Source organism: Pelodiscus sinensis, chromosome 3 (assembly GCF_052426305.1).
Source record: "Pelodiscus sinensis isolate ZL-2025 chromosome 3, ASM5242630v1, whole genome shotgun sequence".
In the NCBI taxonomy this organism is placed as follows: Eukaryota; Metazoa; Chordata; order Testudines; family Trionychidae; genus Pelodiscus; species Pelodiscus sinensis.
The window spans coordinates 85033314-85048281 of record NC_143054.1 but is presented as its reverse complement, the minus strand read 5'-3'; the positions used below and the strand labels follow the sequence as shown (position 1 = coordinate 85048281).

The following is a 14968-nucleotide window of genomic DNA, read 5'->3' as shown; positions in this document are numbered from 1 at the left end:
TTCCACTACATGCATCTGACAAAGTGGGTCTTTGCCCACGAAAGCTTATGCTCCAACACTTCGGTTAGTCTATAAGGTGCCACAGGACTCCTCGCCGCTTTTGCAGATTCAGACTAACACAGCTACCCCTCTGATATTTGTAAATGGTTCATTTCCCTGTAATCTCTAAACCATCATTTGAAGCACAGGTGCTAACTTCGTGGGTGCTCTAGGACTGAAGCATCCAATGGAAAAAAAACACCCATTCTTGAATCAGCTCCTCACAGCCCTTCTGCTCACTGGCAAGCTCTGCCAATCAGCTCTTCTCCTGTCCTTCCCAGCACCTTCTGCCCACTGTGCTCAATGTCTCAGTGGAAATCAGAAGGTGCTGGGGGGAAGGGGCAGGAGCGGAGGCTGGAAAAGGCAGGGCAGGGGCAGAGGGAGGGGCAGGAGGAAGCCAGGTGGGAGTTTGGGGGAGGGATTGGATGGGTACAGGACTTGGGGCGAAGCAGAGGTTGAGCACCCCCTCCCAAGGAACTGAGGAAATTGGCACCTCTGATTTGAGGAGGTTCGGAGTCTATTATAGGAGTGGGTGGGTGAAGTTCTGAGACCCACAATGTGCAGGAGGTCAAACTAGATGACCATAAAGCCTATTTGTGATTCTATTATACACTCCTTAGGTGAAATATGGCCCCATTTAAGTTGAAGTTAGTTTTGTCACTGACTTCAGTGGGGTCAGGATTTCACCCATTTCCAGGAGGTAATCATCTATAACAGAATTAATCTTAATAGTCAGTGAGGAAATGAACTTTTATATGTGAAAGACAAGAGTAAGAAAATTTTAACAATACGATATGAGTTGGGTCTCACAAACTAATGGAACAATGAGAATGGACTATTGTGTTACTGTACTGGTCTTCACCCGTTGTTCCCCGTTTTATGTGAACTTACCTAAGGGGCCTGATCAACTTGGCCTGCCCAGAGATTGCCCGCTGGATCGGGCCCTGCACAGGATGACACAGGTGACTAGTGCCTATCTTCTCCAGTTTGTGAATGGTCTGGAGCCTTGAGGTCTTTGGTAGGAGACTGGTCTTCTGGTGCCTAGAAGCAGACAGCAGTGGACATGCCCAGAGACAGAAACATGGGTGCACATAGGGGGACTTTTATTGCAAAAAGCATAGGAATCAAGTGAGTTTAGGCCGTGTAGTGCTCCCTTGCTCTCCAGTGGCAAGGGAGGCCACTCTTCCTCATTCTCCTGGAACCTAGTGCTCAGTCACACCAGTAGGGCTGAGCCATAAGCAATCTAGCCTGTCTAAGGGTATGTCTACACTACCCCGCTAGTTCGAACTAGCGGGGTAATGTATGCATACCGAACTTGCTAATGAAACCCGGGATTTGAATTTTCCGGGCTTCATTAGCATAAAGCCGGCTCCGCCATTTTTAAATGCCGGCTAGTGCGAACCCTGTGCCGCGCGGCTACACGCGGCACGGGCTAGATAGTTCAAACTACGTAGTTATTCCGAACTATCTGTACGCCTTGTGGAACGAGGTGTACAGATAGATCGGAATGGCTACGTAGTTCGAACTATCTAGCCCGTGCCGCGTGTAGCCGCGCGGCACGGGGTTCGCACTAGCCGGCATTTAAAAATGGCGGAGCCGGCTTTATGCTAATGAAGCCCGGAAAATTCAAATCCCGGGCTTCATTAGCAAGTTCGGTATGCATACATTACCCCGCTAGTTCGAACTAGCGGGGTAGTGTAGACATACCCTAAGAGAGGTGCACACACAATAGCCATCTGAGGCCCTTGTCCCCACCCTTAGGGCAATTTCACTGAAGAGTCTCTAGCCTGCAGCCCTATAATAGGGCTTACAGCAAATAACTGTCTCGGGCCTTAGCCCTTGGGCAGAGGTGCTATGGTACCTACAGCAGCCTAAGTCTCCAACGTAGGCAGCCAACAAACAGACACAGTCAGTGAATTAGTTGTTGCCCTTTGGGACGGGACTGATCAGGGAGCAGGCTTGTGGGCTGAAGCAGCCAGCAAACAAAAAGTCAATATGGAACAGGTAAGGGAGAATGCTCACGCAGTCTAGGGGCTTGTAATAAGGTTTGTGCACCTAGCAGGCAGTCTAGGATTCTAACTGGGGGGGGAGGAGGGAGTTCCCAGAGCATAAGATGGGAGGTCAGCCACCCCAGAGTTCAGGTACCAAGGAGGACACAGGCCTGCCTTATTGTACCGCATCCCAGCCCAGGGCCCTAACAGTAGCAAAATGGTCTGCCACTGGGTTAGTGGCGATCCAGCTGCAGCACACCGGCTGAGAGGCCACCAGCCCTGCAGCCAGCCAGTTGTCAGCTGCCCCTGGGCTGCTTGCTACCTTCCTGGGATTTCGTACCTCTGACCTCCACAAGTCTTCGGGCTCCTCGTGGTACACAGCTGAAGGTAATCCCAGCAACCCTCCTCAGGGTCCATCTCCTCAGGGTAGGGAACAGCAGGGTGGAGGTTCAGCAAGGCAGAGGCATCTGTGTTCTCCACAAGCTCTGGCCCAACTGAGCTGCAGGGTCTTCCTGTTGTATTTCCTGGTTCCTCCAGCAAGGGGGGTGGGTGAATTTGGCTCCACTCACTAACTGGAGTGTAGTGCTCCTTCACTCTCCAGTCTGGAGAAAGGCCACTCAGCCTCACTACAGGGCCTCTACAGGGTTCAGTGGGAGTTTTGGGCATCACAGTGGTCCCATTAGACCTTAGTGATAAGTCTTGGGAGCGCATGATACTATTGGGGAACAACTTTGTAGACTATGTTGCAATCTCTGACCGTAATCTCAGACCGAGGAAAAAGAAAACTGACATTACCAAAAGGGAAGTTTTTAATTTCATTATTACGGTACAATTCTGAATGTTTACAACATACTTGGCACTTACATTATTTGGTTAGTAGCACCATGAGAGTAGCTTGCCATGCTTAAGAAGGATGACCCTTTCCTCAAAGATAGCTCACAGACAAAAGACAGGCTCATACACAGGTAAGTCCACAGTTTGCTTCAATTACCCTTCAAGAAGCATTTTTCATATCACTTTATTAATAAACTAGTCAATATTCAGATTAGTCCCTTTCTTTGGTCTCCTATAAGAATGGCCATACTAAGCCATACTAATCATCCATCCAGCCCAGTAGCCTGTCTTTCGCAGAGCAGTGGTTCTCAACCTATTTTCCATTGTGAGCCCTCTCTCATGCAGCTCTCTGTGTATGTGGCTCACGTTCACACAATAGATATATACATCTATCAGGGATGGTCTAGACTGTGTTTGGTCCTGCTATGAGGGCAGGGGACTGCACTCAATGACTCTCGAGGTCCCTTCCGGTTCTAGTATTCTATGATTCTATATTTTGACTATGCCAGTCACAATTTTTAGGGAGCCTGAAAAAGAAGCATAAGACTGACTGGAGAATTAAACTATATTGCTAATAACAGAGGAACAATGGATGCCATGCACCTTCTGAGGTCAAACTTGAAATAAGACTTCTGTATTATGATCAAAGCCATGGTTTGATCCCTAGTTCTGGGTAAATATATATTGGCGGATTAGATCAACTTTAAGAAAAGGTTTTGTTCCTTTTCTCCTAGGGGTTGTATCTAGGGTACTCTTTAGTTAAATAACCCCAAATTTGGAATACTAACCATACCCTTCCCTGAGCCTCCCTACACTTGTACACCCTCCAATGGGATTGAAACTATATTAACAACAGAAACATCAGAGTTATTGATTTAATTACATATATTTCACATTCACAGTATTTTACATTACATAACCTCTTCAGATTTCAGTTTTTACTTCTTGTCAGGTGGAATATGCGCACATCTGGTCTGATGTGATGCAATGGTACTGTCTGGGCCTCATTCAAATAGATGGTAAAAGCAGATTCCCTTACTGAAGTAAAGCAGTTTTATATTTAGTATATAAAAAGATTGGGACAACCTCCCCCACTCTTATTATACGAGTCTGTCATGTCATGTGCACAATTTACAGTAGAAAGTAAGTGAAAAAATGCCCCCTAAGAATATGTATTCCTGGGGGCTGGTTGTGATAGGACAGTACCTGTTAGAAATTTAAGTTACTTTCACCCCTGTACAACCATACATGGTTTATAGACCTCTATCATATCCATCTTCAACAGTCTCTTCAACAGTCTCTTTTCCAGTAGCATTATGATACTTTCTGCCTTCTTATCTATTGCGTTCCTAAGGGCTTCTAACTTTCAGTTACCTGTTTTGACTGCTGCTGCACATTGTATGGTTCTCTTTTTCAGCACTAACAGCAAGCTTATAAGCAGTGATTCATCAGCATGTACCTGCTCAATGATACAAAGACACAGTCAACACGCTCTCTTTCTCTGCACACTTGTGGGGAACTTACTTATGGCTCAAAGTCCAGAAAGCTACGGTATTAGTGCAATACTAAGGGTCAGACTTTGGTTTTGCAAGTCTAATTGCCAAATGTTCTGAGCTGACAAACTAGCTAATGTATATTGCTAGAAGGTGCTTTGTAGTAATTTAAAACAACACATACACTTATCTTTGATGCAGAGGTGTAAACTATTTAACATCATAATTTGAAAGAGACAAGGGTTTAAAAATATTCTAAAACCACTATCCAGAAATATTTATTTTATAAAAGTCACTTAAGCAAAAGTAAAAACATTCATTAAAAAAATGCTGCAAAGTTTATGGACCATCTCATCCTGCGAGAATTTGCACAAAATTCCCATTAATGTATAAAAGAGATTAATGCATAGAACGAGATTCTTTTAGTATAGTTAACTGTCCACACTACAAAACTGGAATTTCTGTATTTCATTATATTGTACCTGTTTCATCAATATCAGCGCCATCTACAAATCCTAGTGCAGGAGAAAACACATCCCCTTCAATTGATTTGATGCTGGCATCTCTCTTGGAGCAAACATATTTGTGTATTAAGCTGTAATACTGTCCTTTCGTATTAAAGGCATACAAGGATGAGATTTGCTGCCAGTCTTTATTACTGGGAGTCTGAAATTGTTCTGGCTCAGTGAATTCAAAGAAGCATTTCAGATTCCTTTCTGCCAGCTTGGTTGCATGCTCCTTGGCCTTGCTCTCAAAAAGCTCCTGTTCCTTTGCCATGTAGATTTTCCAGAATTTGAGCTGAAGAAAACTGACTGGAGAATAACAGTGGCTGAAGCATGTGACAACCAGTACTAAAGCCATGATGCAGGCTATCAGAATCCATCCTAGCACCTGGGGGAACATACAGAGGGATTAATGAAGTTTGCAGAGGATTAGGAACCTGACTTGAGATTTCTGCTTTAGGCTATGTCTACTGGGCAGGCATTGTGGGATATTGGCAGAAACCAGTTCTCTTGACAAAACAAACAACAGTCCCCAAAATCTGTAGCTCTCATTTTCACATCATAAAGGAGGGAAAGGGAGGCAACAAGCACATTCTTCCTTTTCAGCCCTTGGAGGGAAACAAAAACTAAATTCTTTTCCTGGAATGAGTCTGAAATTTACTATAATTTCAAACTTGAGAACTCACAATGAGATACCCTACACTTCCTTTTGCACATTCTAGTTCTCTGGTGTTGTTAAAGATTGTTAAATAAACACCAGCTTCCCCTCACTGTATGGGAAGGGGATATTTGCTTACAAGCATTCATGATGTAGACAGAGAGGCAAGGAAGTGGAAAAAGAGAAGAGAAATTAATAACACAACTCTTTTTTGAAAGGGGTAGAGAATAGGGCTGTCAAGTGATTAAAAATTAAGCATGATTAATTGCATGATTAAAACATTTAATTGCGATTAATCACGCGATTAATTGTATGGACTGCCCTTTTAAAATGCTGCGGCAGTGTTTCAGAGGGGTAGTGCAGCAGGAGCCATAGATCAGATGGAGTCCTCAGCTGACCCCAGGCTCAGTGCAGCTGCCCCTTTGAAATGCCGCCTCAGGGGCAGCACCGTAGGAGCCAGGGCCAGTACTAGGCACCAGCAAATCAAGCACGTGCTTGGGACGGCACATCTCCAGGAGTGGCATTTCCAGGTAAGCAGCTGTCCCCAGCAACGCCCAGCCTCGCCCCGCCGATTTTAAAGGGCCGCGGGAGCTCAGCTCTGGCTGCATGTCCCCAGGAGCTGGCTGCGGAGCGCAGCGCGACCAGGTCCGCCCCACCTCGCTGGCTCCAGTCCTGCCACGGCCCCAGCCCCCTTTGCCGGCAAGAGACTGCTCCCTGTTGGCTGCCCGGCTCACTGCGCCTGCCCCACCCCACCCCGCGCCCCTCTGGCTCTGTGCTGCCAGTTCCCCCGCCGCCCATATGCCCCACACCCTGCTCCCCTGCACCCGGTCCCCCTTCTCTCCCTGTTCCCTGCGACTCTCTGGCTCTGCACCACCCTTGCACCCCACACCCTGCTCCCCCCGATCTCTGTGCCCCTCTGGCTCTGCATCGCCTGTTGCCTGTGCCGCCCCTGCACTCTGGTCCCCACGCCCCTCTGGCTCTGTGCCCCTCTGCAACCCACAGCCTCTTTTCTCTGTGCCCCTCTGGGCCTGTGCCCCCCATTCTCCACACTACCCCTGGACCCCTATCCCTCTGCCCCTCCCATTCTCTGCATCCCATTCCCCGTGCCTCCCCTGCATCCCGCACCCTGCTCCCCCCAATCCCTGTGTCTCTATGGCTGTGCACCTCCTGTTTCCCACACCACCCCTGTACACCGTACTCTGTTCCCCGCACCCCTCTGGCTCTGCGCACCCCTGCATCCCAGTCCCCCTGCTTCCCCCGGTCCCTGCGCCCCTCTGGCTCTGCGCCTCCCATTACCCAGGGTGAACCCTGCTCCCCCCATTCCCCATGCCCCTCTGGCTCTGCGCTGTCCCTGCACCCTGCTCCCCCTGTGGATTGGGAGTGAGGGGTGCTTATCCATAAGTGAGGGCTAGACAGGGCAGGGAAAAGGCTGTTGTGACCCAGCAGTGAGTGAAAGGGGAGGGGGAGTTTACTTATAGTGTCTTTGCCTTTATGGAAAAAAAATAATTAAAATTATATTTGCTATTTATAGGGCTAAAATGGGACAAAAACTAAAACAAAATTGCAAAGTGCAAACATGTAAAAGCCAACAAAAAAAGGGGGGGGAGGCCAAAACATTTTTTGCTTGGGGTGGCAACAAACCTAGAGCTGGCCCTGGCACTAGCCCAGGATCAGCTGGAGTCCCCAGCGACCCCAGGCTCCATGCAGCGCTGATCCTTGGAAACGCCACCCCAGAGTTTCTAACGGGCAGCACCGTGGGAGCCAGGGATCAGCTGGACTCTCCAGCTGATACTGGGCTGCATTGCGCTGCCCCTTTGAAACACCAGCGCGATGTTTCAAAGCAGCAGTGCCACAGGCTGACCCTAGGTGCTGCCCTTTTGAAACACAGTGGCGGCATTTCAAAACTACGGTGATGTGGAAATACCTGTGATTAACGCATTAAAAAAATTAACACATTAATTGTGCTCTGCATTCATCGCAGGCTTTACCACGCATTAATTGACAGCCCTACTAGAAAATACAAGGATTGAAAAGCCCAATTATGGGACAACCAGCTGCCTTTTGGGGGGTTATTCTCAGTTTGCCTCAAAAGAAAAGGTATGAATATTGTTATGAAGCAGTAGCCTCAGATAGACAGCAGGCCAAATATTAGAAAGCAATATAGACTGCAGTGGGAGATGCAACTACCAATATGTTACCTTTATTTTAGCCAGCTAAGAATTTTTCACTAACTATTTATACGCAAGAATTTCTGTTTCACATGAGAGCATTGATATTGCATCCTTTTGCCATCACATCAGCAAAAGCAAGCTGAGTGGCATTTGGCGTTGGGGACAGCACCAAGTTTAACTGAACTATTTATGCTGCCCCTCCAGCTCTCCTGCAATCACACCATGGGCCGTGCACATCCGTGGGGCTAAAGCAAATAGAGGTAAATCAAAGGAAGGAAGAGGCCGTACCTGAGACTGAGCCCGAAAGCTCACAAATTCCTGAGCTCTCTCATGGGAGAGAGTCCCGCCACAGAGCATTCTAGCCACCTGCCCAAAGCACTTGGTGTCATTGTCTTTACATAGGTGCTTCTGTATCAGGCTGCTCCCACTTGCTGCACACTCATAGAAGCTGGCACCAAGCAGGGCCACAGCGATCCACGTGAGTGGGGCCACAGAAGCGCTCACCATCACCTGGCACAGCACCTTACTGTAACGGCAGCAGCTCCTCTTGCGGTTGAAATGGCAGCACCTGCCGGGGGCGCAGCAGCCAGTGAACACCCGCCAGGTCCCGACATTCAGCAGGCAGCCAAGAAGGAAGAGGATCAGGGCTGGCACCAGCAGGAAGACGGAGCCATAATACATGTTCCAGGAGTTGCAGGGGCATTGAAACACCACGACTGAGAAGAGACGCTCACTTGCAGCAGTCAGTAGGGACACAGCGCTGTAACCAATCACCTTCTGGTGACTGAGGCAGAAATCCAACACGGTGCGAAACTTCTCCATCTCCTGCCCCTGAGGCAGCACTGGGCCAGCTCCCTTGGCTTTGAGGGGAATGAAACCTCACTTGGTTATGTGTACAAGAGGAAGAGGATGTGAGTTCTCTAGTTTCCGCAGTCTTCACACACTGATAGGAAGGTTTCACTTTCTCCTGCTCTAGCCAATGTGGTGTAATGTAGGCTAAGTTGTCTGAAAGTACCAAGCATTTTCTCTGTATTTTTAAAATGACAGGAAACAGAAAGTCATGTGACTTGAATGCAGTGTGGAGAATATATGAAGCCCAGACTGCTATTGTTTTTTCCTCATGCAATCATCACTGTGTCTTTAAAGTGTACATGTATTTTCCCCAAAATGCCTTAATCGCAAAACAGCTGATCAATTTGATTCTGATTGATAAGTACAGGTGGATTCAATTTCCCTTCTCAAAACTGGATGTTTTCAGGAAGGCTTTTGTCAAAAATTCAAATTTCAAAGTAAAAGGGAGTAAAACAGAAACAAAACTTTTTTTTTTGTATTTTTTGACCAGCTCTAGTTATAGAACACTTTGATCTGGTCTCTATTTAGATGGTGCCAGACTGTATCATAACCAGCCTCCAAGTATGCTTTAGATTGTGCAGATCTCTAAACTGAAGTGATGCTCCCTTTTGGACTGGAGAGACTGGCCTACCAGTCAAATTTCAGGGTCCCAGTACTATTCCAGTTGAGAGGAGAAACTGGTAATATCCAAATCTTTCTTTGATGCTGTTTTATGTATTTGCAAAGGTTACACACAGTCCTCTGCAGAATGAGTCAAAAATAAAAAGAACAATTTTTTAGCTTACAACTCCAAGCCGCTTTAGCAGTAACCAGATCCAAAAGATTTTTCACTGGCTTTTCCTGGGTTAGGACTCTGCTTGTCTTTCTTGTCACTCCACCTCACTCTCTTCTTATGTGTGTGTTTTCTTTTTCTCCCTACCCACACTCTCTACACCTGCCTCACACACAATGCTCAGTACTTTGACCCTGGGCTGGCCTTAACTTGTTAAATATAGTTTTATAACAATGAAGTTTGCCAATTGCTGTGCACTGTGGTTACGGTGTCCCCAAGAGCTCTGAATTCTATGTAACCAGCTGGGTTTGTCATGAATTTTTGCGTCTCTGCCCAGACTGGCAAAGTTTCTGTATTTTGTTCTCTGCCCTCCATTTTTGTCTCCTCATCCCCTCCTATGAAACGGCAGCCCAGAGCCTCTGCTGGAGGAAGCTGAGCTTCCCTTGTTTTGGGAAGGGTGGAGAGGGAAGGTAATAATGTCTGAACCCACAAATGGAACAAGCCTCTGATTACTTTTACTGCTACATTACCTCTGGGTGGAGCAGGGAGCTGAGCAAAGCAGGAGCAGCAGCTGTGCCAGAGCTGCAGTCAACTCAGCCAAAAGCCTGACCCCCAGGATTGCCCAAACTTGTGATTTCCTTTGAAACTCCAGCTGCTGTGGTACTCCATAGCAGGATCCCTGTCTCCCACAAAAGGACTGAAGGGAGGATGCAGAGCAGGTCAAGTGGGGTGTGATGAAAGAAGAATTGCTTTGCAGAGTGGAGGACTAAGGGAGAAATGTGGGTGGGATTCTTAAGATTTGAGGAGAGGATGGTTCATGTGAACATGTGTCCGTAGGCTCACAACCCCACTGAAACAGTGTTACCTGTTCCCTAGAATAGATCATGCCTCTTGACATCCTAAGCATCAAATGAGATTTAGGGGCAGGAGCTCTAATAGGCCCTGGCTGCATTGTCTGGATCTTTGCTGTACACTTTTGAAATTCTTGGTACACATTTGCTGTTTAGCAGTAGAGCCATTGTGTGAGTTCTTTGTGTAGTGCTGTGGTGTCCAACACACTAGCTCCTAGCCACATGTGGCTATTTGGCTGGTTGAGTGTGGCTAGTTGGCTTGAACAATGTGGCTATTAGGCTAGTTGAGTGTGAATAGTTCACTATAGCAGTAGCACCTATAGTGCTTAGTGTTTCAGGACTTGTTGGACACACAACAACATTGTTTCTAAATCCCATAGTGTGCATCTACACAGCCGGCAGTTATTTTGACATAATGTCAAAATATTGCCAAGTTGGAGGACTTCTTACTCCAACTCCTGTAACCCCCATTTTAGGAGGAGTAAGGGAAGTAGGAAGAAGAGTGCTCTATTTTGAAATAAACTCTGTGTACGCAGAACCAAAACTCGTAATAAAACTATTTCAAAATAAGCTAAGCAATTGACATAACTCAATTTGCATAGCTTATTTCAAGTTAAGCAAATGTAGACACATCCATGGGGTGTAGAGGAACGTAATCTGACTTCCTATGAACTTAACGTAACACTTGCGTATCAAAATTCCTAGCCATGCCACTCAACCTCCCCAAGACCCTCATTATACAAGATACAGAAGAACTAAGACCCAAAGGTCACTATGGTGACAATCATTTGGCTATAATGGTAAGATCAAATTTAGCACCATCTCCCATGACTTTGAAGTTCTTTCCATCAGCAGTGTGACTCTGTGCCATTCACATCCTAAATGTTGGTCTTTATGCTGAAATAATTATACTCATAGACTATTCAAAAACTTCCCACCCCATTATTTGTCTTGTGCTGCTGCATGAGGTGGTCTCACACTTTACGAACTGGGCTGAAGTATTAGTGAGAAGGCGTACAGCAATCTGGAGCAACGCTACTCATGCTGCACTTCTCCTGGGACTAATAAATACAGGATTTCAGTCTTCAAATCTGATTCAAAAGAAAAAAGATCCAAAATAAGAAACATCAAATAATGTGAGGACATTTCCATTTAGCTCTCGGAAGGTTTGTTCCTTTCCCAGTGGAGAGAGTGAAAGTGCCACCTGCAGTCTAAGTTAATGCTTTACAAATGAATTACCTCATTTAAAACTGGCAAGGAGTCCTGCGGCACCTTAAAGACTAACAAATTTGTTTGTGGGTTATAAACATGATCAGATGCATGGAGTGGAAATCACAGACATTGGGATACATTTCTATATATGTACTAGGATATGAAAAAGGAGTTACTTATTAAGTGTTGGACTAGTGTTAATGAGGCGAATTAAGTCACAGTGGATGTGGCTCATTTAAGTACCCAGAAGTCACCTACTATAGGACAGGCCCCAAAAAGGAAAATAACAGAACACCACGGGTGATCACCTACAGCCTCAGCTAAAAACCCTGCAGTGCATCATTAATAGTCTACAGTCTATCTTGGAAAACAATCCCTCACTCTCACAGACCTTGGGACACAGGCTAGTCCTTGTATACAGACAGCCCCCTCCAACCTGAACCAAATACTCACACCAATCTGTACAAATGACACCTTCACAGGACCTAATAACATAAGCCATCACATCCGGGGCTCATCCACCTGTGCCTCTCCACTAATGTGATATATACTCTCAAGGGCTAGTAATGCCTCTCTGGACAGTCTCTGTGACAAACGATAAATGGACACAAATCAGACATAAAAAAGGTAACATATAAAACCAATAAGAGAACACTTTAATTTCCCTGGTCATTCAGTAGCAGATTTAGAAGTAACCATCTTTCTACAAAAACATTTCAAAACCAGACTACAAAGGAAAACAGCAGAGCTGCAATTCATTTGCAAAATTAACATGATCAAATGAGGACTGAATAAGGACTTAGAATACTTATTTTACTACAAAGGCAATTTTTCCTCTCTCGGTATTCACAGCCTCCCATTGTAAAATCATAAGAATGGCCATAATGGGTCAGACCAGAGGTCCATCAAGCCCAGTATCCTGTCTTCCAGATGCCTCAGAGAGGATGAACAGAACAGGGAATCTTCAAACAATCCCCCTCCCATCACCCAATCCCAGAATCTAACAGAGGCTAGGGACACCATATTCCTTTCCATCCTGGATAATAGCCTTGATGGACCTAACCTCTATGAATTTATCTAGTTTTTTTCTTGAACCCTTTTAAAGTCCTGGTCTTAGCTCCTAAGGCAAGGAGTTCCACAGGTTGACCATGTGCTAAATGAAGAAAAGTTTCCTTTTGTTTGTTTTAAACCTGCTACCCATTAATTTCATTTGGTGGCCCCTAGTTCTTATGTTATGGGAACAAATAAATAACTTTTCCTTATTCACTTTTTCTACACCAGTCACGATTTTATAGACCTCTATCATATCCCCCCTTAGTCTCTTCTTTTCTAAGCTGAAAAGTCCCAGTACTAATAATATATGGAGCTATACCATCTCATAAAACTGGAAGGGACCTTGAGAGGTCATTGAGTCCGTCCCCTACCCTCACAGCAGGACCAAGTACCATTCCTGACAGATTTGCCCCAAATGGCCCCCTCAAGGATTTAACTCAAACCACTGAGCTATTCCCCCCATTTTTAATTTTTCTTCATATGGGACCTGTTCCAAACTCCTAAGCATTTTTGCTGCTCCTTTCTAAACCTTTTCCTTTGCCAATATATCTTTTTTTGAGACGAGACAACCACAGTATGCAGTATTCAAGATGTGGGTGTAACATGGTCTTATATAGAGTTAATCGATGTTCTGTCTTATTCTCTATCCCTTTTAAAATGATTCCTAACATTCTATTTGCTTTTTTGACTGCTGCTGCACATTGAGTGGATCTTTACAGAGAACTATCCACAAGGCATCCAATATCTCTCTCTTGAGTAGTTATAGCTAAATTATAGTTACAGGAGAGCCACATCCATGCTGACTGAATTGACCTTGTTAACACTCATCCCACACCTGATAAGTAACTCCCTTCTTTCGATATGCTAGTACATATATATCTCCTAATGTCTGTGATTTCCACTGCATGCATCTGATGAAATGGTTTTTTTCCCAAGAAAGTTTATGCTCAAATAAATCTATTCATCTGTAAGGTGCCACAGGACTCCTCATTATTTTTACAGATACAGACTAATACTCATTTAAAGTTTATTTCTTTAACAAAGATGCTAGAACACTGATTTTTTTAGTTCCATGGTTTTTGGTTCCGTTTATTTCTTTGGAAATTCTTTAAAAACATGAGTCAGAACATCTGTGTCCTTCTGCTCTGGTCCATGTGACTAGTAGCATTCTTATTAGAGAACTGGCTGTATAAAAGAACTGCAAATATACCTGGTAGCTTTTGTGGAGTGAGATCTGCTGTTACCATGTTGTTTTGCAATTGTCTCCCTGGACCAGGGGTGGGCAAAGGAGTTCAGAGGGCCAGATCCGGCCTACTAAGCAGGTGGCTCCAACCCACAGATGCCCTGTTATTCCCTCGCTCCCAGGTTAATCAGGGCTGTGTGCGGGAGGGGTGTGCAAAGTCTCTCGCTCCCTGCCCCAGCCCTGCAAGGTGGTGGGTTCCTAGAGGGAACCACCAGCTGCTCAGAACAGCTGGCAGTTCTCTCTAGCCGGGAGGATGGGGGCAAAAATTTCACATGCTCCCCCACCCACAGGCCAATCAGTCTTTGGGAGGAGAAACATGCAAGTGTCCTGGTTCCGCCGCTTCTGACAGAGGACCCACTCATTCCGTGGCACCATTGGGTCAGTTCAAAAATTGGTGAAGTAGCGCTCCTCCGCATCTAAAATTATTGCCCACCCCAGCCATAGACATGTAGCATTTCAAAGCTTTAGTACCAACCATTGCTAAATAAACAGTATGCTGAACCAAATAGCTGGATTAATACTACAGTACTGAACAGACAAAATTTACCTTTATTGGAAGTGCCCCTTTTATTGGCATTTTTACATCTCCATTAGTAAAATAATGTATCAAAAAAATTGTTCTGCATTTGCAGGAATGCAACATGGAAAGCAACAGAACAACAACCCCTGTACAATAACCCCTGTACAATATAATATCTCGATTCCAGTGTATTATATGGTGCTGAAAGCTACACTCACTTCTAACACCATGTCACAGTGCTTGGTAACTTCCATGAGCCTGTTCCTACTTCCAGGCTTATTAACTCAGGTTCCACCCAACAAGAAAAAATGACCAACAAAGCTCTTGGCAATATAAATAAATAACTTAAGAATCTTCTCCTGCCTTTGCTCAGTAACCAGACTGCTTTGGTGATGGAACTGAGATTACGTAGGCAGCTTACCACATGTAGTTTCAGAAGGTTTTCTTTTCTTCCCCATCACCTTTAACATATCGGCTGCGTCTAGACTGGCATGATTTTCCGGAAATACTTTTAACGGAAAAGTTTTTCCGTTAAAAGTATTTCCACAAAAGCGCGTCTAGATTGGCAAGTGCCTTTGTGCAAAAGATTTGCTTTTGCACAAAAGAATCTGTGGCCAGTCTAGACGCAATTTTGCGCAAGAAAGCCCCGATCACCATTTTAGCCATCTGGGCTTTTTTGCGCAAAACAGTTCTTCCCTGTCTACACTGGCCCTCTTGCGCAAGTATTCTTGCGCAAGAGGGCTTTTTCCCGAGCGGGAACGTGAAAGTATTTGCGC

At 45.4% G+C, this 14968-nt stretch overlaps 1 protein-coding gene across 2 annotated transcripts; it reads right to left on the bottom strand.

The window, feature by feature from the left end:
* Nucleotides 1-1746: 1746 nt before the first annotated feature.
* LOC102446358 (calcium homeostasis modulator protein 6-like) lies at nucleotides 1747-14645 on the bottom strand. Of its 2 annotated transcripts, XM_075924018.2 has the most exons (3): nucleotides 7978-14645; nucleotides 4840-5248; nucleotides 1747-4323 (listed from the first exon to the last, which is right to left on the bottom strand). In XM_075924018.2, exons 1-3 carry the CDS (start codon nucleotides 8509-8511, stop codon nucleotides 4313-4315), a joined length of 954 nt encoding a protein of 317 aa, XP_075780133.2. In that variant the 5' UTR covers nucleotides 8512-14645; the 3' UTR covers nucleotides 1747-4312. The 2 variants fall into 2 exon arrangements, with proteins under 2 accessions (XP_075780133.2, XP_089633341.1); XM_089777215.1 differs by having other exon boundaries at nucleotides 1750-5248; nucleotides 7978-12190.
* Nucleotides 14646-14968: the final 323 nt, after the last annotated feature.